We start from the raw sequence: 27,608 nt of genomic DNA on the forward strand, positions 1-27,608 counted from the left end.
GCATTGGCCTGAGTGCTGGGATTAAAAACGCGCACCACCATGATGCCCAGTTTAGTCTTCTGGTCAGAAAGAAGCCCTGTTTTTCCTTAAAGGAAGATGAGGCACAAAACTCATGGCTACAGCTAACTCCTGCTTTTTACCAGCCATCCCAAGATTCGGTATTAAACCAAATGCACTTCATTTGCTCACAGTTCTTGGGCTAACAATTTAGGCATGGCACAGCGAGGCTAGCGCGTTCCAGGGTGCCTCAGGACTGCAGGGCTGAAAGGGCTTCATCTCCATGACTAGAGACTTTAATGCTGTTGAGGAGGGGATCTTAATTCTCCTCTGTTTCTCTTCCTCCTCCCCTGCCCCGAGCACTAGCCCAATGTCTCATGCCCCTCTTCATTTTGTGACCCAGCTCATTTTTATGTGACAGCTGTGTCCCACGTGGATAAAATGTATCATACAGCACAGCGTTGTATTCTGTTGGCCAGAGCAACTTAGAGGATCCACCTAGATTCAAGAGCTGGAAAACAGATGCTACTCCTAATGGGAAGATGGTTTGGGCACACTGCAGAAGGCTATGGCTAGGCTTGCCAAAAGAATCCAGATACACAAATTTATTATGTATTAAGGTCTTATGTATATGCGCTTATATCTGTTTGTGGATGCCAGAGGTTTGTGCCTGGTTTCTTTCTCAGTTGCTTCTCCACAGATGACAATTGTCTCCACAGACAAGGTCTCTCACTGAACTTGGAGGTCACTGATTCACCTAGGCTGTCTGGTCAGCAAGTCCCAGGAATCTTCTGGTTGCTGCTTCCCCAGCACAGGAGACTTTTATGTGGGTGGTGAGGATCTATACTCAGGTCCTCATGTTTGGAACAGCAACCTTTTTATCTACTGAGCCATCTCCCAAGTTCCTGGAGTTATTAAATAAATCCCAGAAAAGGCAAGCTAATCAATAGTGACAGGAAATAGATCATATAAAGCATCTAGAAGATTCTAGATCTAGAACAGTTACTTTAGTAAATCATACAATAGACAGCTCTGATGTATGTTTAAAACCGTAGTTCTCAAACTCAATATTCCCCTGTCTCTACCTTCCAAGTGCTAGGATTACAGGTGTTTGCCACTATGTGTATAGTCACTTTTCTTAGTCATACATTAAGAGACTGTGGATTATAAATATAAAATTACTGTAAATGCATACATTAAATTGTGTTTTGTGTGTACACTCTAACAGTCAATGTACAGAACATTTCTATCACTTCCAAATTTTGACCATGTGTCTTTGCAAAAAATTCCCACCCACCATTTTCAAAAAGCCCATGATCTATTTCCTGTCACTATTGATTAGCTTGCCTTTTCTGGGATTTATTTAATAACTCCAGGAACTTGGGAGATGGCTCAGTAGATAAAAAGGTTGCTGTTCCAAACATGAGGACCTGAGTATAGATCCTCACCACCCACATAAAAGTCTCCTGTGCTGGGGAAGCAGCAACCAGAAGATTCCTGGGACTTGCTGACCAGACAGCCTAGGTGAATCAGTGACCTCCAAGTTCAGTGAGAGACCTTGTCTGTGGAGACAATTGTCATCTGTGGAGAAGCAACTCCAATTCCACTGGTTCTGATTTAACTGACCAAGGGCAGGCTAGGACCAGTTTTTAAAAGCCTCCCAAGTGATTCTTGTATGCCAGTCAACACCAAGACTTACTAGCACGGTGAGCAATCCTACCTGACCTCAATATTTAAGCAATTGCAGGAGGAAGGTTGGGAGACTAGCCGACATCTTAGAGCAGAGAAAGAGCAGGGAAATGCTTCAGCAAATCTGAAATACAGTGCATTCCAACGTGAAACAGGGAGGAAAAAAAGCCTGCTTAAGCTAGTGCTGTCCGGGAATATTTAGGGAAGTGAGTACTTTAGACTTAAGGGAGAAATTTTAGAGAAAACTAATGAAATAAAATCAAATGCAGTATAAAATAAATTAGGATTGACAATTCTTTCTGAGGCTGTGTTATGCACAGAATCTTTTCATACAATCTGCATTTCTAAACTAGTATCATTTACTACTTTCTAAAAATCCTCCAAGAAGTCTGGTATAATGGTAATACCCCTGTAATCCCAGCATTTAGGAGGCTAAAGCAGAGGGTGGCTGGGAATTTGAGTTCAGGCTGAGCTACAGTGTGAGACTCTGTCAAGAGAGACAAAGACTTAGAGAGGGGGAGATGAGAGAGAACAAGGGAGGGAGAGAAAGGAGAAAGAATGAGGGATAGAAAGGAAGTCGATCTTGAGGACATCTATTTTTAAATGTTTGTCTAATGCTGCTATTTTCTGCATGGTTTGTGGTGTGTTGTAAAGTTGGCTATGATCAAAGTTTAGGTGAAGAAAACACTCTTATAGAAGGGTAGAGGTTGACTAGATAGTAATTATTTTTATTTACACAATAGCCAATTGAAAGAAACTAGGAAAATTAGACTTTATACAAAAATTGAAAAATAATTCTTTTGCTAAAAGTTGGCTTCTTAAATGACTATGAACTTAAATTGTATTTCATTACATTTTAATTCACATATTTATTTTATATATTTATATTCTGAGTAAATTGAGGAACAGGAAATAGGAAATTTTTTTAAAAAGTGGTGAAGGGACCCAGGGTCTAAAGAGAGCAGATGGCAAATGAATGATTAAAATAGGGGAAAAGATACAGCAAAAGAAAGGTCCTGGTAGTAGTCTAATGAAGAAGAGTAGAAAGACTTTTGTCCATTCACGGCTGTATCTGAGGCATCTAGACAATGCCTGGCACATAGCAGATGTTCACGGGTTGAACATACTTGAATGCATGGCCCCCAAAGATTTCTCCAGTGTTGCATATTAGGGTGCCATACTTACTGGGATGATTGCAGATGAGTGCACGAAATCTCACACTTCTTTCTTATGAAGAGCTTGTCCGGCTCTATTCTGACAGGTATTATAAACCTGCCCTGGCCAAGGTGTAGACTTAATCAAAAGTTCCTAGACATGGAAACTGATACGGGAGACTCCCTGGGGATAGCTGGCTATTCTGAATCTCCACACTCCCGTTTAAGTACTTCATCTCATTTTCCTCGAAACTGAAGGGGGTTCACCCGATTTTCATCTGAAGCACGGTCCAGATGTGTGTTTAATGGTGAATACTGTATAGTTTTCTTAAGTCCCACAGCAGTCCACCAAGGATGCTACTCAAACTACCGTACACTGGAGAGGAGCTCGTAACTGGAGACCAGTGAAGAACAATTATGTATGCTCATTTTCCTCGTACACTTCAGGAGAATTAACAACAGACTACCAATGGCTAGAATGAAAAGCAGCAGAGAAGAGAGCTCGCTTTTTTTCCTTTGGAAAATGAAATGGCAGACTGGCTACTTCTTAGCTATCCCTTATGGATTATTGAATCAAAAAATAAAAGTGAAGTTAGGAGAGCAGTTTTCCTTGTGTCTTGTGATTTTTATCCTCAACTCACAGGACTCTTAAATAACGGTTGCTTCTTAATTGCTGACTCGGCAAATATCTGCAACCGCCCCCAGTACATTGCCAAGTACCACCCTGGGCTCCAGAGAAAATAGGGAATCCCTGTTCTAATAGGTTTACAGGGAGAAGAGAAACCAATGAACAAATATGAAAACTATATATTGTTAAAAAGAGGTTAAATGCCATGACTGTGGGTAATTTGCCACTAGAAACTTTAAAGCCAAACTTGACTTCCATTCTGCCTTGCTATTTTTTGTTGTTTGTTTTGTTTTGTTTTCTCATTCCTGACAGGTTGTAAGCGCAGACAGATGCCTTCCCTGCTAACTCAAAGCCGGTTTCTTCCTACATTCGCTTTGGGTAGTCATAAATTCTACGATGGGACTCCTAACCTAACTCTAACCCAGGTCGGTTCCCTCCCCTAGTTACCAAGGCTCTCTGGTTCCATTGCTCCTGCCCAGGGTTGTGCACCGTGCAGGGCGAGGCCTCGATGAAGGAACAGCACCAGCTGTGTGTGGTGCCATCCCCAGCTTCCTCGCTTTTTTCTAAAACAACATGATGGTGCAGGGAGCCAGAGAACTTGGTTCCGCACAAAACTGTAGAGCATGAGAAAACTCCAAAACATTAAAGGGGACGAGGGCCGATAGCTCGAATCCAAACGGGAAGGTCGTGCACAAACCAAAAGCAATCCCTCCTCGGGCGCGGGACGGCCTTCCAGGCCGGGAAGGCGCCTGGGCCACAGACCAAGCCGCCCTGCGCGTCTGTGAGTGGCGGCCAGGAACAAAACGAAAGTCGGCCCCGGGGCCCGGTGGGGATAGGCCGAGGCGAGCCGGCTTTGTCCCCTCGCATCCCGACACGAAGTCTCCCGATGCCCTGCAACCAGGATGCCGAGCAGGACGAAGCCCGTTCGGCTCAGCGGGCGGCGGCGAGCGGCCACCGCGGCCCCTGAAGAGCCCAGAGCAGGAGCGGTAAGGCCGCGCGGTTGCGACCTCGCGAGCTCCGGGCCCCGCGCCCGGGCGGGAAGTAGCGCCGTCCGCGCGCGGAGTGGGACGCCCATGGTGGCGCGGAGTGAGACGCCGGGTGCAGTGCGGCCGGCGCGAGTATATAAGCGCGCAGCTTCTGTGTGCCGCCGTCGTAGCTGAAGTACGGGTTGTCCTGCTGCTGGGCTCTCGCTTTCACGAAGCCAAAAGATCCCACATCTGTGCATTCCAGTGGCTCTGCATCCGCCCAGCTGGAGTCCTTGGTCCCAGAGGCAGTTGCAAGGCATGGGGTGTCCCGAGGAGGTGGCGACTTCAGCCTCGGGGAAGCCCTGGGTTCCAAGCATGTTTTGCCAGCGCCTGTTCCACGTCACTTGGTCCCATCTGTCCCCTCATGCTTCACAGTAGGTGCTAGCGGGTTGGCAAGAGTTGCTCGGTGCTTCCTTCCCAAACGCTGTCCCTCAGAATGGAGGAACCGAAACGAGGACAATGCAGGGAAAGCTGTCCAAAAGCATATCGTACCCCGAAAGGTTAACTCAGCTTTAACTCAGTGTGAATACAGGTAACAACTCACACGAACCTGAAAACATTATACTATGAGGGGAAATCTCAGGAAAGACCGCGGTCAATTTGAGTCCCTGACAGAGTTTTAGAAGATGTAAACTAGATAGATATACAACGCATCTGCCTGGGCAGGAAATGAAAGGATTACACTGGAGGCCAGTTGCCACAATTCAACGAACTGCAATCAATCTAAATGGATAAAGTTTATTCTACTCGAACTATAAATAAATTCTTCGAAAGTTGGATGACTGAGGTAGGGTGTGTTGGGGGGGAGGAGATGTCTACCTTCTCATCAAATCTTAGCACTTAGAAATTGATCTCAAGGTTAGCTTTTCTTTGGCAGTATTTGGGTATTGGGTATACTTTCCTAAAAACCTCACAATCCTAATAAGCCATGTTTTCTCACTGTTTCGGCTCTAGATTACTGTCTCATTAGTGCGCTGCCTTAGCAGCAATCAGTTGAGAATAATGCCAAATATCACTCTTTGGGGTTGGGAGAAAGATAAAAGTTTGGGCTTCTATTTATTTATTTGGTTTCTACTGGTGTTTCCTCACAAGAGTTAATTCCTGATCATGGGATCTTACATGTTATAAACATTAGGAAGTTTGAAAAGTTGAGATACATGTTTTGTGTAAAACAGAAAACACATTCAGTTACGGTGATAAAGCTGTTAGCCTGGAGCTCTAATTATATGTTTTAGGTCATTTTCAAAAAACTGTGTTGTGTTTGTTCTAAGATCACCCGGACAGGCTAAATTACAAGCCTTCTAAAGCAACCTCTAACTTATAATACTTTGCAGTTTTTCTTTGCATTATTTTAAATATCAGAGAGTTAAGTTCATGGTTTTAATGATAATAACCACTGTTGCAAAATATTTATTGAAGATTCCTCAGGCCCATTCTGGCTCCCATCTGGCTTGTCAGCCATCTGTAACTTGATCAACAGTAGTTTGAGATGGGACTGGCAAGGGTCATATGTTAAATAGAACATTTCCACCGTTCTGACTACAAAATCCTCCCTTTCCTGGCCACTTAACAACTGTTACATAATCTGCAAACACATGAATCCAGTGGCTTCTGCTGCAGACCTTGGTAAGAACACACACCTGCAAATTTGCTTTTCTGTTGCCACAGTGTTCTCTATTTGCAATTTAACTGCTTAAAATTCTAACCTTGAAAATCATTTTAAAAATATATTCTGCTTTCCTCTTCATCTGTAGTTAGTGAATTGGTTGTTAGAGTGGAAACCTTTTCTCCTACTGTGTTTACAGTGTTTAATGCTTGAAAAACATTTCATCTGAATTTAATTATGGCAGAATGAAGCAAGGCTGTGCAGATAATGTGAACGTTTTCAAAGAAAGAAAAAGACATTTAGGAGTGTCTTAGGTTCTTCATGTCTACGCAATAGCAGAAGAAATCTTAAATCCTGGCTGCTAGTTCCTCCCAAATTTATGAGGACAGACAATGTTCAGCAGCCATGCAGGTTTATACTTACAAATAGGTATTGCCCTCTCCAGTAGGTCAAAAGGTTACTGTGGTTATGTGCTATTACTCAAACATTTTTAGAATTCTTTATGCTACTAGTGTCTGAGTCACATTTTAAATGACATATTCGGTGTTAGCAAATCTTGCCCACTTAGAGCAGATCAAACTGTTAGGAATATCTGAAAGTCATTTGCAACCACAGCTGGCTTATCAGCATTGTTTAACAAGTGAAATTTTAATGAGAAAGAATAAAACTAAGTGAACTGGGCAGCACTTCAACAAAAACACTATAACCAAATAATAATAATAGTAATAGTAATAATCATAAGCCTCCATGGAAGGAGGTTTGAAGAATGACTACTGAAAGAGAAACTGATGAAGGAGAGACTGATTAAATGAATTAATTCAAAAGGAAAGAGATCAGGAAAATTAAAAATCTATTTAACAAATTATATAAAGCATAAATAAAGCTGAAAAGATGAAGGGCATAGCACTGGTAAGGAGTTTGCCTTTTAGAATTCATCTTGCTACCATGATTACATTTTGTTTTTTGTTTTCCTCAAATAAATTACCAAAAATTAATCAAGAAGGAAGAGGAAAATGAAGTGTAAACCAAAGTCGAGGAAGAGCTTTTTAAAGGCTTTATGCTTCATAAGACATAGAATTCCCTTTTAGCGTTATAATACGTTAAGGATTTTTTATAAATTGAAATTTATTATAAAACTTTTCCAAATGGTACAAAAAAATTTAAATGTAAGTTCACACAACAAACCCAGTGTCAGCAAATTAAATTGAAATACAGTAAGTCACTTTTAGCATGGCATTTTTTTTTCTAGAAATAAGATTTATTTTTATTTAATTTTTGTTTTTTTAACACAGGGTTTCTCTGTGTAGCCCTGACTGTCATGGACCTTGCTCTGCCCCCTTTTGAGACAAAACTCTGTTGTTGAACCTGCAGCTCTCCAGTAGTGAGGCTGACCTAACTGTGAGCTCCAGAGATGTCCAGTCCCCATTCCCACCCTCCCCAGCCCCCTTCCCACCCTCCCTGGACATTCCCACCCTCCCCAGCCCCCTTCCCACCCTCCTTGGCCATTCCCACCCTCCCCAGCCCCCTTCCCACCCTCCCTGGACATTCCCACCCTCCCCAGTGCTGGAGTCACACATGCTCGTCCCCTGCTCTCATGTGAGCTGGAAACTAAGTCAGGTTCTCATTCTTACATTGATGGCTCTTTACCAATGGGCCATCTCCCAGCCCATGAAATTTTTAAAAGTAAAATCACACCTGTATATTATCCTGTGCTTGCTTTTTAATTTCATTAAAAAAAACTTGACTGTCTTTCATGTCAGCATTTTTTATAATTGTTAGGAATAATTACATGAATGAATCACAATTTTTCACTCACTAATTGGTAACCACTTAGATCGCTATCCAGGTTTCTCAGTAAAATAGCAGTGGAATGCCTTTGCCTACTAGGGAAAACCATCACTGGATGCCTTTGGCTATTAGTTAGGACTAATACCTAGTAATGGAAATGAAGATCAATATAGGAATAGGTTATCTCTCCCATCTAAGTACTGAACAGGCCCACCCTGCTTAGCTTCCGCGATCAGAGGAGACTGGGAGCATTCAGGGCGGTATGGCTGTAGACGTGAATAGGCATTTCTAAGCCTTTATCCAGAAGGGTGTGATTTGTATCCCTCTGAAACTCCATGCAAAAGCGCTGAAGGTTGTTGAGAACACGTGACAGGTAAATGTCATATTATGCACTATACTTTTGTTTATAGTTTTAAATTTCTATACTTAATCATATAACCAAAGAACCATCTTTATTAAAATTAAATATAAAGATATCTGTTGCCACTGTTGTTATTTAAAATTGCTGAAATACCCAAAAAGGCAAAATGTAAATAATAGGGAGACTATTGCAAAGAAGTGGGGAAATGCTTTTATTTGCAGGTAATATTTTTGCCTACAAAACTTTAGAGACCTAACTGAAAAGCTACTGGGAAATATTGAAAATGGGGGCGTGGGTGATGGTTCAATGAGTAAAGTGTTTGCTGAGTGAATATGGGATTAAAGGCCATGGTAGTTCACACCTTAATCCCAGCACTCAGAAGGGAGAGGCAGGCGGATCTCTGAGTTCAAGGCTGGTCTGGATAATGTAGTGAGTTCCAGGATAGACAAGACAAGACAAACTACACAGACAAATCCTGTGTTGAAAAACCTACTCTGTGTGTGTGTGTGTGTGTGTGTGTGTGTGTGTGTGTATACACATGTTATCCCAGCACTGGAGGCAGAGATAGGAAGATTCAGGGAGCATTTTGGTCAGCCAACATAGTTAAAATGGCAAACTTCTGTTCAGTGGAAGACTCCATGGAAGGAAATAAGGTAGAGAATAATAGAATGGGACCTCTGATGTCCTCCTCTGGCCTCTGTAGGGATATGCAAACATACTGTACACATACATACATATATGTTTATGTTATATATAAAAAGGTTTTTGCAGTGACCTACCAATTGCCTGTTGGCTAATAAAACTGTTAAAAGACCAAATTCAAAATAACTAAATGATCCTATTCGCACATAAGTAATGTTGACAATAACTGAGTGAAATCTATATTCCAAAGGAAAAGGGGGCAAATACTTGAATTAATCAATATATATATATGTGTATATATGTACATATACATATATATATGCTCCTAGATAAATATTTGCAATTTTAACTTAACAACTCTGATGGGACAGATTTGATTTGAAACAATTTCTACCTGGGAGAAAAACATAGTAACTAGAACAGATCTGAAGAGTAAGAGCAGAGATGGTCCTTCCACCAGATGTTAATCCATATTAAAAAGCCTTAGTAATCACAGTGATATTGAATTACTGAAAAAGATTGATTAATAGATTAATATTTTAGAATAGGCAGCTCTGAATTCAATGTGTCAGTAAATAAAGCATCACTAATGGAGAGGACGTGGATTATCCACACGCAGTCACTGGGGGAGTCTGGTGGAACACAGCTTCATCCACCCTGAAACTCATCTCGGGTCAGAGGGAGGCGTGAAGAGGTTAGAGTCTGAAGCATGCCACCGAAGGTGTAGTGTAAGTCAGAGCACGGCTTACTTGTGATTGCTATCACACAGGAGAGTTAGCATCTGCATCTTAGCATCAGCCCTCCATGGTGTTCTGGGAATTTGTACAATAGCATCAATATACATGTATGTCAGTGTGTAAAAACCCTCAGAAGACTCACTCATCCTATTTTTTTTTTGAAATGCGCAGATTTTTGTAGTTTTTATATTTTGCTTGTTCTCACCTCAATTCTCTTCTATGGGGTAACATTTAGGTTGTAAATGCTTTTTTGTCCAGTTTCTTTTTCAAAAGTGTCCCTGAAACATGGCACTTTCTTATATTCTCTGGAGGAGAAGGATTGAAAATTTTGCTGAGATCAATAAAATGGCAATAATGTAAATGATAGGGAGCCCATTGTATGGCGGTGCAAAGGTGCTTTTCTGTTTACACAACACTTTGGCCTTCAAAGCTTTACAGAGTCAGTTTATCACCTTACAATCCCCACTTCCCAGACTAGAAAGGATGATTTGTGTGTGTGTGCGCGCACACACACACACACACACACACTTCTTTTAAGCACAAATAGGTATCAAAGTGAAAAACAACATAAACAAAGCCATTTGAAGTAAATTTATTAACGAAGCCATGGGAGTGAGCTGGGTTTAGTGAGAGGCCAAAAGGTGCCTTCTAATCCTCAGAGGATTGTTCCAACCAGCATCCTCACATCTTATTACTCCCATCCCTAACTACCACAGGCCACACTAAGGGATGATGGCTTAACTGTAGCAGTACCCAAAGAAGAGAACATCCCAGAGGCTATGAGAGTCTAAGAGAAAGTCCCCTGACTTCAGTGGAAACCCCTGCCTAACGACCTGCATTTGTGCTGGCATTTACAGAGAACAGAGGCTGTTGTAAGCAGGTTCTGACATTGTGATCCGCAGGAATTACCTCAGGTAGCCATTACCAAACAACCCTAGAATATAAGTAATTTCGTTTCTTTATTTTCTACATTATAGAACTTACGTACAGAGAAGTAAAGTATCTTGCTATCATCCACCCCAATGGAAAGTGATTTGAGCTCTTTGTAGGAACTCTTATGATCTTCACAACTTTGTGAGCGGGGTCAAGAAATATCCTTCCTAATTTATACTAAGGCAGTGGGAAGCAGAAACGGGTACTGGAATTAATACATTTTTATTCAGTGATCGGAAAGAAAGAGCTGAGCACGGACAGACATGTGATAAGGAAGGACTGGAGGGAAAGCCAGACTTAAAAAGCCTGGGTCAGACAAAAAAGAAAAAGTGCTCTAAACTTTTTCAGATGAAACATGAGCTCATTAAAGCGGAAGAGGACTAGAGAACAGGCCAGTGGTGATCGTGGTAGTGGAGTATTCACTCTGTGAGAATGGAGCCGTGCCCACGGCCTTAGAACTATCGAGAGCCATAGCAGTCTAGATAGTAGACACACACACACACACACACACACACACACACACACACACACACGCTGTTTCCCACTGTTTTGGAATCTACCTTCCTGAAATACTAGCTCCTGTTTGGTCTCCCTGTTTATGTAAGACCTCTCATTCATTGTGTGTAACTGTTTATCTAAGACACTTGTTAATTTATAGCTCTGTTTATTTACATAGCTTTGGTTAGTTTAGATAACAAGAGTGTAAGTTGGATGTAAAGCCACCACAACGAAGTTTCGACTGAGCAGAAGGATTTTTACTTACTTTCTAAATAAAAGCTTGGCAGTGAAGTTTAGGTGAGCACTTTTAGAGTTTCAGAACTGAAACAGTATCTGTCAGCCTCTGAACTTACTGCTTTATTTTTTTAATCTCACTTGTTTATAATTCTGAAATATTCTAGAAGTAGCCTCACAAAAAACATGCATATGATGGAAATCTGACTTTTGTCTGGCTAATCTGATAGACACTGAAACTGATGAATTGTTAAAAGTGTTTAGTTTTTTGGAGTTTAAAATTGGTGCTTTTATGTCAGTACAAGGGCAGTTTGTTTACCTCCTTCATGTTTCAACATTATCCAAAAGTTTTACATAAAGGTATATCACTATCAGATTTATCATTAATAACTTCCATAAATAAATGGAAATTCTAAATCCTCTCCCAAGGTAGCAAATTCCATGTAATAAACCCTTCCCAGCCTCCCCTGCACCTCTCCGAAGACATTCTTTCGTCTCTAGTTCTTTGTCATCAAAGTCCTTCGGTGATTTATAGCAACCAAACAGGTTTCTAGTATTTGATCTAATAGTCTTGTTATTTTTAAGATTTTTTTTGGCTGAAATATTTTGTCTATGTCTCAGGAGAGAAAAATAAAAGACACTTTTTTAATCCATGGTTACAACAACCATTTATGATTTTTTAATTGCTAGAGCTGGCATGCATAAACACTAGATGATTCATTCAATGAGGATTTGGATGCTGGTGGAAACCCAGGTGAGTTAACAGAAAGGCCTGGAACTTGTGGGGAAAACGGTGTCAGGAGAAGAAAAGGAGACTCAGCCCGTGCAGGAAAACATTGCCAGCTTGAGCTCTGCTCGGTAAAGCCTGAGAAAGGCCAGCAACACACAGCACTAGGATGGGGAAGCCGAGGGGGAAAGTTTCAAAGCTGACTATCAAATAGATGTAACTTACTGACTAGTGTGCCCATGTGGGATTTTAATTACTCGGACATCTGTTTAGCGAAGTGTACTACTAAATAGGGATCAAATACAGAGATCAAATTACGTGGGGAAGGGAGTGGAGATGACATTCATGAGTCAGAAAGGAGAGCCATCAGCCGGGGGAAAATCAATCCTGGCTTTACGTCTCACCAACAGAGAAGCAATTATTTTAGATGTGGGGCTGGTTAGCATCCTCGGTCATGAATTTAATTAAATAACCCTCAAGTGGCAGAAAACAGAACAAAACACTGTATTTAACTGTCAGGAAGACATGCAGCATATAAATGATCCAAATTCCCCCTCTTTCCTCCTCCTCCTCCTCCTACATAGATCTGTAATAATTTTTCTTCCCTTTCCTAACAGTCTTTTCTTTCCAAAGGCCTCCAGTGAACTCATTGGTATAGATGGTTAAACCAGAGAAGCGGGATTTAGTACAAAAATCATTGCAAATGGGGTAATTTAAAATGTGGAAGGAAAAGAAAAGATGCAAGGATTGAGTCGCCATTTGAGTTCCTTCCTTGGGCTCAGTACAAAAGCTAATAAATTCACAGGAATATCTTGAAATAAACAAAACCTCTGTGACACTCTTACTGATCCTCACTTGGCACCTTGGATGGATAAGGCAAAAGACACAAAACTTAAAAGTTCAAGTGGCCAGAACAAGAAGTGTAGGAAGCGTCCCTACGCATGGAAGAGACCAAGAAGAGAGTATATAGTTGCTTTCGAAATGGATGTGCTAAACCCAGTCTCACTTGGTATAGCCCCTTAGAACCCTCTTTTATCATTATCTCAGGACTAGTTCTGTACTCAGGTCTCCTTTCCCCCTCCTCAACTACTTCCCTGGGCAACACCAAAATTCTTCCATGTCCCAGAACCGGGATCTATCTGGTTTCCTCCAGATGCTGGTCCTCTGTTTGCAGAGAGCAGAAGCCAGCTGGGGAGAACTTAAGTGACCGGACACATTTACAAACATGCCTAGAGCATCTCATGGAACAACCAAGCTCTGTGTGGTTCATTCCTAGTGCCTCAAAGCCAGAGTCCACTGATTGGCTGCTATGAATCACTCTAAAAGACACAATTATCACTGTTTCATGAGTAAATTCTAATATTCCCAGGAGACTCTTATTAGTGAGTTCACATAGTAAATATTCAAACTGAAGTCGTAAGATATGTTCTGAAAGTCTCCTTACAGCGTGGGGTCTTTCCTTCTAAACTTCTTCTTCTTCGTCGTCGTCTTCATCTTCGTCTTCGTCTTCGCTTCTCCTCCTCCTCCTCCTCCTCCTCCTCCTCTTCTTCTTTCTTCTTCTTCTTCTTCTTCTTCTTCTTCTTCTTCTTCTTCTTCTTCTTCTTCTTCTTCTTCTTCTTCTTCTTCTTCTCCTCCTCCTCCTCCTCCTCCTCCTCCTCCTCCTCCTCCCCCTCTTCCTCTTCCTCCTCCCCCTCTTCTTCTTCTCTTTTTTCCCCTCTCTTAAAATCCTAAGAATTGCTCAGGCACTGCTAACCTCAGCTGAGTCCATGTGGCCGCATGGCTGCCAGAGCAGCAATCTTGACGTAGAGAACCTGAACAGAGCCTGTTCCTGCTTGGGCAAGCTGTCTTTTCAGAGCATCTTCAGCTGGGCTAGGGATGTTGTTGAGTGATGAAACATTTGACTAGCATGATCTAGACTCTGGGCTTCATCAACAGCACCAACAGCATCAACATCAACTCAGCCAGAGCAGAGTTCCTTTCAGGGCGGCTCACGGAACCCCGCAGGCTCGTTCCTTCCATAATCACCTCCCGATCCCTTCCTAGCACTGGGCTGAACACAGAGATGGCCAAGTACGGCTCCCTTCTTGCCCTTGTGAAAAACCTTAGATGTGTATCTAGAATAAGCAACTATCTGAGGCTTCCCCAGAATAAGCGCCTGTGAACCCTGGGACCTAAAACCTCTTCCATTGTATAGAGACCTAAGGATTCTGTCTGGTGCAAGGCAGTCATTGCTACTGAAGGCGAGAGTTCATGCTGTTAGGGCCTTCATTGCACCCATGGAATGAGAGCTGAGTTGATTCCATGAGGAAGCATGGCCTGGTGTTATTTCTTTTCATGCTATAATTCACAGAATATGATTTGATTGTGGACTTGCTTTTTGAGAAGTCGATGGTGGGCCAGTGAGGTAGCGCAGCAGTTAAAAGTGTAAGACCCACAGGTTTGATCTAGAACCCAGGTAAAGTTGTTAGGAGACACTTGGCTCCACAAAGCTGTCTTCTGACCTTTACATGCCTGCTGTGGCATGGAAGCCCACACATGCCCATGACACACAATATTTAATATAAAAGACACATTCTGCCATTAACATCCAAAACCTACCCCAGAGACACAGTGATGACATCTTCACCATGTAAATTCTAAAATTCTCAGGAAATCTGAAGAACTTGGATTATTTTTATCTGGCTGAATTCTGATGTGACCCAGTTACCTCAATGTTCTTAAATTACTTTTATTCAAATGAAGGTATTAATTTTAAAATTTGACAAATTATTAAGATTCATTCTGGTTGTGATTTAATTCAGTTCATTTCTGGAGTTAGGATATAAAAAATGTCTAACCATATGTAGTAGTGCACATCTGTAATCACAACACTATGGAGGTTGAGGCAAGAGGATCTCAAGTTCAAAGCCAGCTTAGGCTGCAAGTAAGACCTTATCTCGGAAAAAAATAAAAGGGGAAAAGAAAATTTTTTTTAAAAAAGTGTGACTCCACTTGAGACCCAGGGAGCCCGGGATCATTGTTGACCTTTGCTCCTGAGGAAGCTGGGGGTATTTGTGGGGAAACCACAGTTGCTGAAGTTGCACTGGATCTCAGTCTGAAATGCTACTTCCACCTTCTCCAGCACTCCAACTCATCCCACGCTGGTCTAGGCACACAGCCTGGTGCATGTGAAACCCACGTCCTCACAGGCCCTAGTTGCCGTGCCTACCCCAGACATCATTTTGTTCTTGTCAGTTTTCTGTTGAAACTAAGAATGGACAGCAGGAGCTACCCCTATTGCATCGCATGTACCAAATGCTCTTTCCTTCCTGCAGGCTCTAAGGCAACCCTTCCTCCTCCGGGAGACCAGATTCAATAATCACTATTGGTACAGAGTGATTGTGGTCCTGCTCCCGTGGCATACAGAGATTAGAGTACTGGATTGAGTGGCAGCTGCATTTTAAAGTATAATCAGATCCTTTAATGACATATGACCCCTCCGGGAAACAAGGTTTCTTGACCCACAGAATAGAAGGCTTGAGTAACAGGAGCTACAATTGCCCAAATATGCCACTGAGAATGACATAAAGCAGGGTCATGCCTACTTCCCCCAGGCCTATGTTTCCATGTATTGTGTTTTGGACATAGCCCCCATAAAATGTTCATTGATTTAGGGTGTCATCTCTAGGCTGGAGTCTCCAAACTGAATAGAACTTGTGGACTCTGCTGTATGGACATCAGATAGTAGCAGTAGCCAGGCCGGTCTTGGTGAATGAAAGGCCACACCATTGAAACTCTACCTGACCATTGTCCCTGCCACACTTGCTGATCCATCCCTGGGCCCTTGTGCCAGCACTATGGTACTCTGAGGCTGACTTACACATGTGGCTTGGTGAATGCTCTTCAGTGTCATTTAGGGAACAGCTAACTTCCTATTCATACAAGGGATTCTCCTGTGTCCCTGATCAAGCCATTACCCCGTGTCTTCTCTTCAGCCACACTTCTCTCCCTGCAAAGTGGGTGGCCAGTGGACATCAGAAACTTTCCCCATTTTAAGGAATTCCCTTCCCCACCCCTTTCATAGGAAGCAACATCCACTGTTAGTTTGCACTCTTGACTAAACCATCTGTGAAAAAATGGGTTTCTGTTACCCTCATCCATAAGTTTTCTCAAAGGCCAACCCCATGCAGCTAGCTATAGCTGTGAATACCAGCACAATAGCAGTGGATGACATTTGGGTCTAGTCCCTAAACTGGTGTCTTCCCTCTGTGTTCATGCCCAACCCCATGTCTGTTTCTTTTAATTCTAGGCCCACCCAAGTTATATGAGTTGTGTGTGTACAGCCAGACCTCTGGCTGCATAGCTGATGATGCCCCATGGTCAGATGATTCATTCAAGTTAGGTCATAGTAGTGGAATGTTGTTTCTATGGGTGGTGTGAATCTTGCTCCAGGTTCCTAGAAGTCTGTGCTCTGATTCTTCTTTTATGATTCCTGGTAACTTCCTGGCCTCCTTGTCCCAACAAATCCCACTAACAGCATAGGGTATTCTGAGAGGTGTGTCAGCGCTTCCTGCTGTAGAGCTCTTCCCTGGTTAAAGGGATAGAACAACATTCTGGTGATGAGAAACAGCACTAAGTACATTTTCGAGGGGAGCGTTGTCTCCTTAGACAGTGGGATTGAGGTTTGAGACATGTGCAGTTCTGGAAACTGGGCTAGTGACTTCGGGAGTATCCTAGTTTGCTTTCCATTTCTGTGATCAAACACTAAGCAGAGGCAACTCAGGAGGAAATGCTTTGTTTGCTTACAGGTTACAGTCCATCATTGAGCAGACTTAAGAGGAGAACCATCCATTCTTGGTCTATCATTGTTCTAAGTTGTTACCTTGTAAACCACCCCCAATTTGCCTCTAGAGCATTAAGTTCTATTAACTGTCTTCATAGATGTCTGGATAGGACCACTGGATGACACATTAACCTTGTCCTTTTGTTGCAATAATTGCAAATTTTGCTCCAGGCATTATCTGGCTTCTGTTATTATTATTCTGGGATCCTATCCTTATTTCTGTGAGAGAGCCCCATTCTATAACTGTGTGTTCAGTCACCCTACATATACAAGAAGCCACCACTGAAGTCCTTAGTAATCGTTACTTTTAAATGTACTTTATCACATGTTCTGTGCCATGGGCTCTGGCTGGTCATTTTCTATCCTTACATAGTATGACACTTGGAGTCGCTGGTACCTTTTGTCACCCTGCCTTTACTCTTCTTGTACAATAGGCTGCTGTTTCCTCCAAGTTCCTAGGAGCCATCCTAGCCCCAGAGTGCTCCCACTACCAAACTCTCTCATACGTCGTGCTAGACAGTATTCTCTGTGATTGCAGTGCTAGGTATGAAAATGAGCCAAAATCGTCCTTTTGTGTGCAAAAGGAAATCATCACTACAATAAGGATTCTCTGCCTGTTATGTCCCAGCCAAGGTTCTGGGCTAAATGGAACACAGAAAAGCTGCTTTCCTGAGAGATATCTGCCTTGTAATAATGGTATGCCATCAGCATATTGTTTGGGGTTTAATTTTTAAAATAAAAATGTATTTTAAAATAAAAATGTCCTCTTAAAACATGCTTTGCTTTAAATACATTAAAAATTTCCTAATTTGATCTTATATGCAAAGTTTATTTTTTAAGTAAATTTTATTAAATTATAAAAGTTAATGACAATTAATTTTTAAAGATTATTCTTATTACTATTTTGTGCATGTGTATGCACGTGTGCATGCAAGAGTAAGCACATGGGTTCCTATGGAGACTAGAAGATGGTGTCATATCTCCTGGATCTGGAAGTACAGATGGTTGTGAGCCCCAGAAGTGGGGACTAGGAACCTGACTCTGGTCCTCTACAAAAATAGCAAGCACTTTTTAACTGCTGACTCATTTCTCCAGCCTTCAGTTAGCATTTCTGCCAACCTTAACTACAGGTTTTACTGTAGGATGTTCTTTTTGGTAAAGAAGTGGGAAATGAGGGAAGAGGTGAGCCCAAATGTTTCTAGGCTTGTAAAAGACAGATGCTGATTCCTTTTACTGAGATTAACTCTGCTGCTGACTCCATGGTGTAATGTTTAATGCTCTGAACTTTGACTCCAGAGATTAACTTTGAATTTTTCAAATTAATTTACTTACACAACAGTGTTGCCTGCAATGCTTTTCTAAACAAAAGTTAGAAGAATACCACGTAGACTTTTAGTGAGTGCTTGCACACAGCGGTGCAGGTCATTTCTATACAAAGGTACCAGTACTTCTTGGTGTCATGGTTTATGCATTGGACATCACAGATTTGCATGTTTACAAAGAGAATTTTCCAGCAGATGGCAGTCAAGTGTCTTATTTTAACAAAATAAGATGGTTACAACAATTTATGCCAATGGAAATAAAATGTATTGAGGATTGGTCACCCTTTCCAACTCATGCAAAGAATAGACTAATGGTGGCAGTGTTTGCTGTCCTGTCGGCCATGTGCTTCTCTAGCTGCATCTCACCCTCAGAACTGTATGAAGGGAGTGCTATTGCTAACTTGCCCATGGCCTCACTTTGAGCATAGTAGTTTGGGGGTTCTCATGTGGATCTTGGTCTCCTTGAAACCGTGTGCTCCCTTCTACACTATAGTACTCCAGAAGACTAAAGCCTCAGAACTTGAAGAGACTTGAAAGACCATAGCGAGAAAATTGTTTCGGCCTAAATCAGTCAGAGACCAGAAGCCCTGACTCTCAGCCCAGCCTCTGCCCCTTCTGCCCACAGCAGGCTTGCTGCGGTGCAGGAGATACTGGGAACTGAAGAGAACAGAGCCGCAACACTTGTATGGTTGGTTTACACTGTACACGCTACAGAAATACGTAAAATGGAGAACTCGACATAGGTCATAATCATTCACAAGCAGCTAAACATGTTTCTATCCAGCATACTTTGAACATTTACTATCAGTAATGTATACATTTTATATTTTAGAAAATTTTTACTAGGAATATGTTACCAATAAATTCTATGCATAGACAAACTGACAGGCTTTGCTTAATGTGTATGTATTTGTACTAGACCATCTTGTGATGGTGCTATATTAATATTCTTGATCCAGCATTCAGTTAAAATTACTATAGAAATAGTAAAATACTAAAAGGAACTCATAAATACTTATTTTTATACTGACCCCTAAATTAATTACTGAAGAAATATTTTCCCCTAAACCCATTTAGATAGATAAATAGTGAAAACTCTGTGATCTATAAGACAAAGAAACTACTGTGTCTCTGGGAATCGTATTTAAAATCCTTGAATAACGTGGATCCATTTTCCCCAATTTTTTTCTAACTGTACAAGGATAAGGAAGCCATTTGAAGTTTGACTAACTGCTTAATGGATTCTTTCCAGGGTTCTGAAATCTGGGGAGGTTTTGCTTCCCTCTTTCCCTCCCCTTGTCACACCATCACCGGCATTTACAAAGCTCTATGCTCTTTAAAATAGTTCCTCTCATTAGACCAACTGTCTAGCCCCAGGACTAATCAAACACAAGACGATGTGTTTATGTTTTTTTAATTAACATCTAATTTTAAAACTCAAAAAGACTTTGAAGCAATTGGCAAATACGAGAGCTATAGACTTGTCACTTGGTCCTGTCAATCTCTGAAAAAGTAACTACAAATTAAGTTTTCTAAATGACAAATTTGATGACCAAATAAGCCCCAACATTTGCTAGCACCTGTTTTAAAGGGATGGTTACAGAAAATTCTTCATCTTTTCAAGGTCAGTTTCTAAACTTGACTTCTTAGGGATGGCCTTTGGGTTTTGAAAACAGAGTTAATGTTAAGCAGGGCTACATTTCTAGCAACAAGCAAACCTTTCATTCTTTAAGAGAAGGTTTTGTTTGAGAAGAAAGGGTTAGAAAATCAGACCCATGTCCTATGAATATGAATTTGTCAGTCATTTTCACATGCTGAATTAAATATGACTGCTTTGTGTTCAGTGTCTTGTGGCTGTTTTGCTCCACCTGGGAAAGTGTGTGTTTGTGTTAGAAAACTCCATGAGGGCAGGAAATGGAGCTTTGCTTTATCACAAATCACTGGACTTAAACCCCACTTGCCTAAGAATGAGGACTGGGAGACACTATATAACTGCTGGCCAAAATGTACAACTTTGTCCCTCAGATCTCCCCTGAAGCATAGCAATGATATAGAATGGAAGAGTTACAACACGCTACCTGCTTCGTTATAGGTTGTTTTCATAAGTATCCTAAGAGGAAGACGAACGCTTATTATCACCCTTCCTCCCTGACAGACTAGCGCCCAGAACCCAGGCTTTAATATCCCTTCCAGAAAGGTCCTACTCATTTCATCTCTTCCCACACAGGCGGCGTAGCTTCAGCTACAAAAACAAGCTGGCCAACTCTATTCCTGAAGCCCTAACAGCGGATAGCCCTCAAATGTGAGGAATCTGAAAAAAAAAAGTTAAAATTTGAATAAACTGCAGGGGACAGCAAGAGAGGGGTTAGTCTGCACAATTGGTACCAACAAAACTTAAATCAGGAGTGAAAATGCCAGAGAATATCATCAATAACAGACATTATTTTTGCTTTAACACAAATAAAAGGATTTTTAATGCTATATTTAAATTTAAGTTTGATGTTGCTTAAAGTGTCTTGTAAAGAAACATTTCATACAGCTGGGTGTGGTGGCATACCCCTTAAAGTCAGTACTTCGAAGGCAGAGGTGAACAGACCTCTCGGATTTGGTCTACATTGTGAGTTCCAGGACAGTCAGTGATACAACATAGATAGACCCTGCCTCAAACAAAACAAACAAACAAAAAAGAAACATAACTTAAAATTTCCTAAACACATCTGATCAAATTAGAAGCACCTAGCAGAACAGTATTATTTCATTCTTAATGTAGTGGTCTGATAAAGATAAAATGACATATAACGGGAAGACGTCAGCCACAAAGTAGAACGGTGATAGGAAGAAGTGAGGGGATTCACCACTCTAACCTAGCTAAATTCATTTTTGCTACCGCCGTCATGGTCATCTGAAAAACTGCTGTTGTGGTTTTGTTGGTTTGTTTTTGTTTCAGACAGGGTCTTGCTCTGTCACACAGATTAGTCACAAACTTGAAATCCCGACACCATAGCTTCCCCAGTGCTGAGACTTTTTCAACACATGAAAAGTCTAATTAAGAATGACGAAGTCAGACAGTGGTGGCACACGCCTTTAATTCTAGCACTCGGGATGCAGGGACAAGCAGATTCCTGTGAGTCCAAGCCCAGCCTGGTCTACAGAGTGAGCTCCAGGACAGAAAGGGCCACACAGAGAAACTCTGTCCTGAAAAACAGAAAGAGAGAGAGAGAGAGAGAGAGAGAGAGAGAGAGAGAGAAAGGGAAAGAGAAAGATGAAAGCTTTAATGTCCTCAAATCCTTAAATGGCTTATAGTAAAAACTGGTGGAGAGACAAGAAAAAGAAAGAGAAGCTAAAAGATTGAAAATAAAAATAATGTTTTACTATGCAATGAGTCTAGGAAATTGGTGCAAAGAATAAAATAGGCTATGAAAATATTAGGAAATGAAATCAGGAGTGGGGGTGTCATTGTCCATGCAGGACCACGAGTTCAATCCCCAGCATACCACCATGACCAGGAAACCACTAGATATTCCAGCTTGACAGAAGTGAAAAAGAGATGAGAAATTGGTTGCTGGTTCTGAAGAAGTTTTTAAATCTGTTTGGTGGTAGAAAAATAAGCAATATGGAGGTAAATCCAGAAAAATATCCCGTGTAATGAAAACTTTCATTCTGAGGAAACTAAACATTACAGGAGTTTGAGAAGGAATCGTGAAACCAGGTTTTTAGGACTGGCCCCACTGTAGCTTGGGGATTTCCTGGGATAGCCTGTCCTCCTCTGTTCTTCGGGCCTCCAAGAAAGTGCTCTTCTGGGCTCCATCCGCAGCAGGTATGCACATAATACACAGGCATACATGTGAACAAACACTCATACATATAAGTAAGAGTAATTAAAAAGAGAACTGTCCCACTAGGCCCAAAAACATAGGCATAACGACCAAGACTAATAAATCCAAGCACAAGTTCCTAAGGCCAGAAGTACATTGGCCATACAGTAGGGAAAATTAAAAAAAAAAAAAAAGCGATGCTATTTTTAATGTTTTTTTTTTTCTTTTTCTTTTTTCTTTCTTTTTTTTTTTTTTTGGAATCTGCTGGGGCCCCATTACAGCTTCTTAAATGAAATGCATTAAGCCTGAGCCTGCTGCTGTTTTGCTCAAATTAGACCTTATATCCCTGAATTTAAGGTGATTTCTGTGAATTCTGAAAATACGTTGGGAAAGGGAACCTGGGACAAGGGAATCCTGAAGACCCATTTTCCCTTGAACGGGAATCATGATAAGACCTCTCGGAGACAATGGAGAGCTTGCCATCAGAGTGAAGAAAGGGAAGGAATACTTCCTGTAGGGTGAGAAGAAAAGAGTTTCACAATAATAAACAAGGAGTTTTCCTGAATGCTTAGAAAACCGGGCAGTTGGCTAGCTGCAGAGCTGCTACATTAATTCAGAGCACGTAAGCAACCATGCATCTTACGGTCCCTGCTTTTCTGCCACAACTTCTGTCTTCCCATACTTCCCTTCTTATTTTCTGTGTAACTGCCAAGGTCCGTTTTACCTAGCCACCCCCATGGGGAAATAACTAGGGGTTTTCAAACAGTACATCTCATTTATATCTAGCTGTAAGGATGTGTGTGTGTTGTATTGTGTCTGTGTTTTGTAGAAAAATAAATACCTTAAAACCCTTCATTGCCTTTTAAATCTTCCTTTATGCATATCGCTACACATGCAAATGATTATAATTAGTCTTCCACACATTGCGGCTAATAATTTATAAAGTATTACAAAATATAGAAAATATTAAAGGTATTTCACATTGAACAAAACTAAGATGCACTAGTTCAAACATTTTAGAAAGACCTTTAACAGTTGTTATGCAGAATCCGAGTTTAAAGAAATACTTTGTTCAGTTAGTGAGCGGCTGGTAGCTGTCCACCCTCTGCAGAAGTGTATCTGAGTATCCAGGAGAATAGTACCTGAGAAAGAGAATCTGCTATCAGACGTATGGAAAGCTTTCATACAGTAGGCACAAAGTGGTCTACATAAAGAACTTATTGAAATAACTTATGGGGCTGGTGAGGTGGCTCAACCAATAAGGGTTGAGTTCATCCCTGGAGCCCACATAGTAGAAGGAGAGAACCAATCCTACAGGTTTGACCTTCACATGCATGTATGTGTGCACATATGTGTGCACACATAAACACATGTAGAATGTTTTGAAATAGATAATCATGGGTGAAACTTCACATATGTCCCTGTGATGCTTATCCATAATGTTAGAGCATGAGAAAAAAGAGAATCCTCCTCATAATGTTGTACTAGATACTGAAACACTTTAGGAATGTGTCATATTGTAAGGAGATATTGTCCAAGCATATTCCTTCAATCCAGCGGTAATATTTCAGGGACTTCCTTCTTACCACACCAAGTGAGTGAGAGTACTTCAGGATGGTAGCTAATAAATGTCTTCTATATGTTACACACATACAGCCTATGATTGCTAATCAATTTCTGAATTCCAATTACCTTAGAAATTATATATTAAAATACAGCTTGATCAGAACCAGACATAATTCATGTTGAAAACAATTGAAAAATGATTTATAAATACCCATTTTATATAAAATATAAATTTAACCGTCTTCATTGGTTCTGGGACATATATAGTACAATACATTTACATTTCTAGACTTCTAAATTGAGTATCATAAAATATTTAGTATAAACTATTAAATATATGAATAGTGTATATAAACAGTGATGATATACTATGGAAAGAATTTTTATTTACATAAAAAAGCTAAATAAAATCTAGCAGGTATTCTAATGTAAAAATGGATTTAAAAACCTGGGAAACTATAACTTAAAATTTTCCAAAATATTTATTCAAAGTGATTAAGCCTCTGAATCTATGTTATGTTTTCTATAGATAAAAGCTAATGTTGAGGCCTTGTCCTTTTTAATTGTTTTTATGCCTACTTAGAATTTAGTTTTGAAGCTGGAAAGATGGCTCAGTGGTTTAAAACACTTGCTGCTTTTCCAGAGTGCCCGGGTTCAGTGCCCAGTGTAACCCCAGTTCCAGGGCACATGCCCTCTTCTGCTCCCGAGGGCACCAGGCACACACACAGGCAAAATACCAATACACTAAAAATAAAAATAAATCTTTTAAAGATTGTAAATGCTTCCACAGTGTATCAGGTTAAGGTAGACAAAACAGAGCTATATTTTACTAGTGTCTTTTTTCATAATTAAAGTCAAACAGAACACACACTAACTAAGAAGCTCCTTTAAAGAATGTTCTTCCTTCTGCACTCACATACATATACACAGAATCAAAAACTAAAATAAGACAAAATTTTAGCTAGGTGTGGTAGCACACACCTTTAACTCCTACCAGGAGGTAATTACAGGTGGATCTCTGTGAATTTTAGACCAGCCTCATCTACATAGAAAGTTCCAGATCAGCCAAGACTACATATTAAGACCTTGATCCTGTCTAAAAAAAAAAAAAAAACATCAAAAGATCAAAAAGGCCACCTAATCTAGAAAAAGTCCATTTCAAAACTTGGTTTCTTAGTCTGGCACTGCAGAACTGTCCACTGTCTCCCTCCCTGAGCCTGAGTTAGTGCAGATGTTAAAGCTGGTCCTGCTTTCATTGGCACCTCATAAATGTGTCAGGCACCAGACAGGTAGCTTTTATATAAACGTTAGGAGGCAGGGTTTAAAATCTTTAAAATGTGCTACTTAAAATGACAGGCACTGGTCTGAAGAATACTAGAAATATGGCTACTGTGTTTAAGAAACTAAATTTTTAAAATTTAACTTCAGAACTGACAAATAAACTATAGGAAAACACAAAAAATGAGTTCAGAATCATTTGTGAGTCTTCTTTTTCCAATGTAAGTTTTATATGATCTAAATTTAATCTAAATATTTCCAATGAGATTTACTACCTGAATTAAGATATGCTAGAAGTAACAAAATATACGTATATAAAAATAACTCACTAATTTTATACTGATTACAAGTTGAAATTATATGGTTTAGATATTTGGGTTGTTTTTAAAAAATCATCAAAATTTATTTACCATTTCATTTTACTTTCTTAAATGTGACTACCAGAAAACTAAAAATTATACATGTGTCTCTTACTATAATTTTAGCGGACATTGTTATTTTAAGAGTCTCACTATATCAGTTAGGATGTGTCGATCATTCTTGAGGCTTTGCTAGATTCACTTCCAAGTTTACTGTCATTGCCATATTTCCTTCCCCAAAGACCTCAGAGGCTTCGCTGTCCCTAGGACTCCCAGTCAAGACAACGTGCTCAAACATACCCACACTCCTTCGCCGGCAGAGCAGGCAGGCAGCATTGCCCAGCTTCTCATGACTACATACTGACCTTGCAAGTGTCTCAAAATGTAGACCCAGGAATAAGCAGATCAAGTTACATATTTCCTGTGAGAAAACCTCGTTCCAACTACTATGGTGCTAAGGATTCAAAAGCAGCTTCACATCAGGAAAACCTATATAACCTATATTCCGGCTCAGCAATGAAAAGCATTTTAAATATACCAGAATAACTTTATTTTATATTTGCTTGCTAGTTGTTTATCACCAAAACAAATAGCAAAAATAAGGAACAAAACACTACTATATAGTATCTGTAATGCGATTATAAAATTAAAAATTTACCTAATAATTCTATTTAATTTCAAGAGTAAAAAAATGAGACTAGAGATACTCCAAAGGGACAATGAGAAATACTGACTGAATTGAAGTCTTACTAATACAAGCCTTTGGCGATCATGTCATTTAATTCTAATGTTATGAGATATAGGTAATAATATTTACACATACAGAAATTCTAGTTTAAAGAATTTAAATAATTGTCTTTAAGGTCACACAGTAAATAATTAGAACTGAGATAGGCACCTAGGTCTGTCCAGACACGTGACCTGAGCTATCATCAAAGACATAGGAAAAAACAGTGCGAAATTCCTTCGTTCCCTCTAGCTGTCAGTCACCGCTACTCTAACCTAGCTCAGTGGCCTTTAATCCCAGGGTAAGCAAATCAACCTTACTGCAGACCACAAGGAATTTAGATTACTTTAGTCTTGGCCTTGGGGCTTGGATCTCGTGCTACACTGGTAAATTGCTGGAACTGTCCCCACAACAGATGTGCCCCAAGGCTTTTGTCCTGAGAGTGGGCAGAGATCCAGAGTTCAGAGTGTGCCCTGTGGCCAGGGAGTGGACCAGACCTAGAGCACAGGTCCTTTGAGAGCCTGTCCAGGTCACTTTCCTCCTATAACACCACTTGTGCTAGAAATGATGGATTAAAATGAAAATTGGAAGAAAATATGAAATGACTATCAGGCTGATGTTGTCATAAAAAATAGCCCTAACACAGTTGTCACCAACTGAGTTTTGAGAAACAGGTACCTGTAAAAATGAAACCATTTTGAAATTATATTTGTCTATTTTCACAGTGCTTTAAAGGTGTTCATAAAAATGATTTTATAGTACCTAATGCTCTTTTAAGAACCAGAAAACTAAAAAGTTTGGCTAACCAAAAATCCTCATGAAAATTAGATGGTTTTTAAAATGAAATTTTAGTTGGGCATGGTAGTACATGCCTTTAATTTCATTACTGCAGCAGAGGCAGAGGATCTCTGTGAGCTTAAGGCCAGTTTGATCTACTGAGCCAGTTCCAGGAAAGCCAGGGCTACACAGAAGAATCCTGTCTCAAAAACCAAAATTATAATAATAATAATAAGAATAAGAATAATAATAAGAATATCAAAGCATAGAATTTAAGGATTAAATTTTTTAAGCATTTTGACAAAGCACCAGACTAAATTCTATTATGACAGTTCTTTTTTTATTTCCACTATTTCTTAGTTAAACTGTACTTAGAAAGGGAAAAAAAATGAATTTTTTTCAAAAAAAAAAAGTACCTAATCATTGGTTGACAACAGATCATTTCTGTTCTGGAGATCTTTAGTTTCCCTTTTGTTTTCTCCATTTTTATTTTATTTTCTTTCTTAAAACACTGTATTGAAAGTTATATTAAGCATATATAAAATATTCATACATAAAATGCACAGTATTCTTCCTAAGTATACATACATCCATATACAAAAACAAAGTTTACTAATAAACTATTTTCAGAATTACTTCATGGGGGGGTTGGTGGGGCTTTTGTTTTGTTTTGTTTTGTCTTGTTTTGGTTTGGTTTGGTTTTACAAGACAGTGTTTCTCTGTGTAACAGACCTAGTTATCCTGGAACTCACTTTGTAGAGCAGGCTGGCCTTGAACTCACTGAAATCCACCTGTTTCTGCCTCCCAAGTGTTGAGATTAAAGGCACATGCCACCACTGCCTGGCTCATTTTGTAGTTTTACAAGTATTTTTGTTATATAGCTTTTTATTATTTATTTGTATCTTTTATATATGCTATGGCAT

General features: G+C 40.2%; 1 protein-coding gene across 2 annotated transcripts in view; it reads right to left on the bottom strand.

Annotated features, from left to right (window-relative positions):
- Window positions 1–19,561: 19,561 nt before the first annotated feature.
- Spag6 (sperm associated antigen 6) overlaps window positions 19,562–27,608 on the bottom strand; it is a 57,497-nt gene continuing 49,450 nt past the window's right edge. Inside the window, exons 11-12 of one of the 2 annotated variants that reach the window (XM_048461054.3) lie at window positions 23,005–23,120; window positions 19,562–22,489 (exon numbers count right to left, since the gene is read on the bottom strand). In XM_048461054.3, the coding sequence (XP_048317011.1) occupies window positions 23,051–23,120 (70 nt within the window). In that variant the 3' untranslated portion in view covers window positions 19,562–22,489; window positions 23,005–23,050. Of the gene's footprint in view, window positions 22,490–22,833; window positions 23,121–27,608 lie in introns of those variants that run through there. The other variant, XM_048461053.3, reaches the window with a different exon arrangement.

Source organism: Myodes glareolus, chromosome 14 (assembly GCF_982192425.1).
Source record: "Myodes glareolus chromosome 14, mMyoGla1.1, whole genome shotgun sequence".
NCBI classification, from domain to species: Eukaryota; Metazoa; Chordata; class Mammalia; order Rodentia; family Cricetidae; genus Myodes; species Myodes glareolus.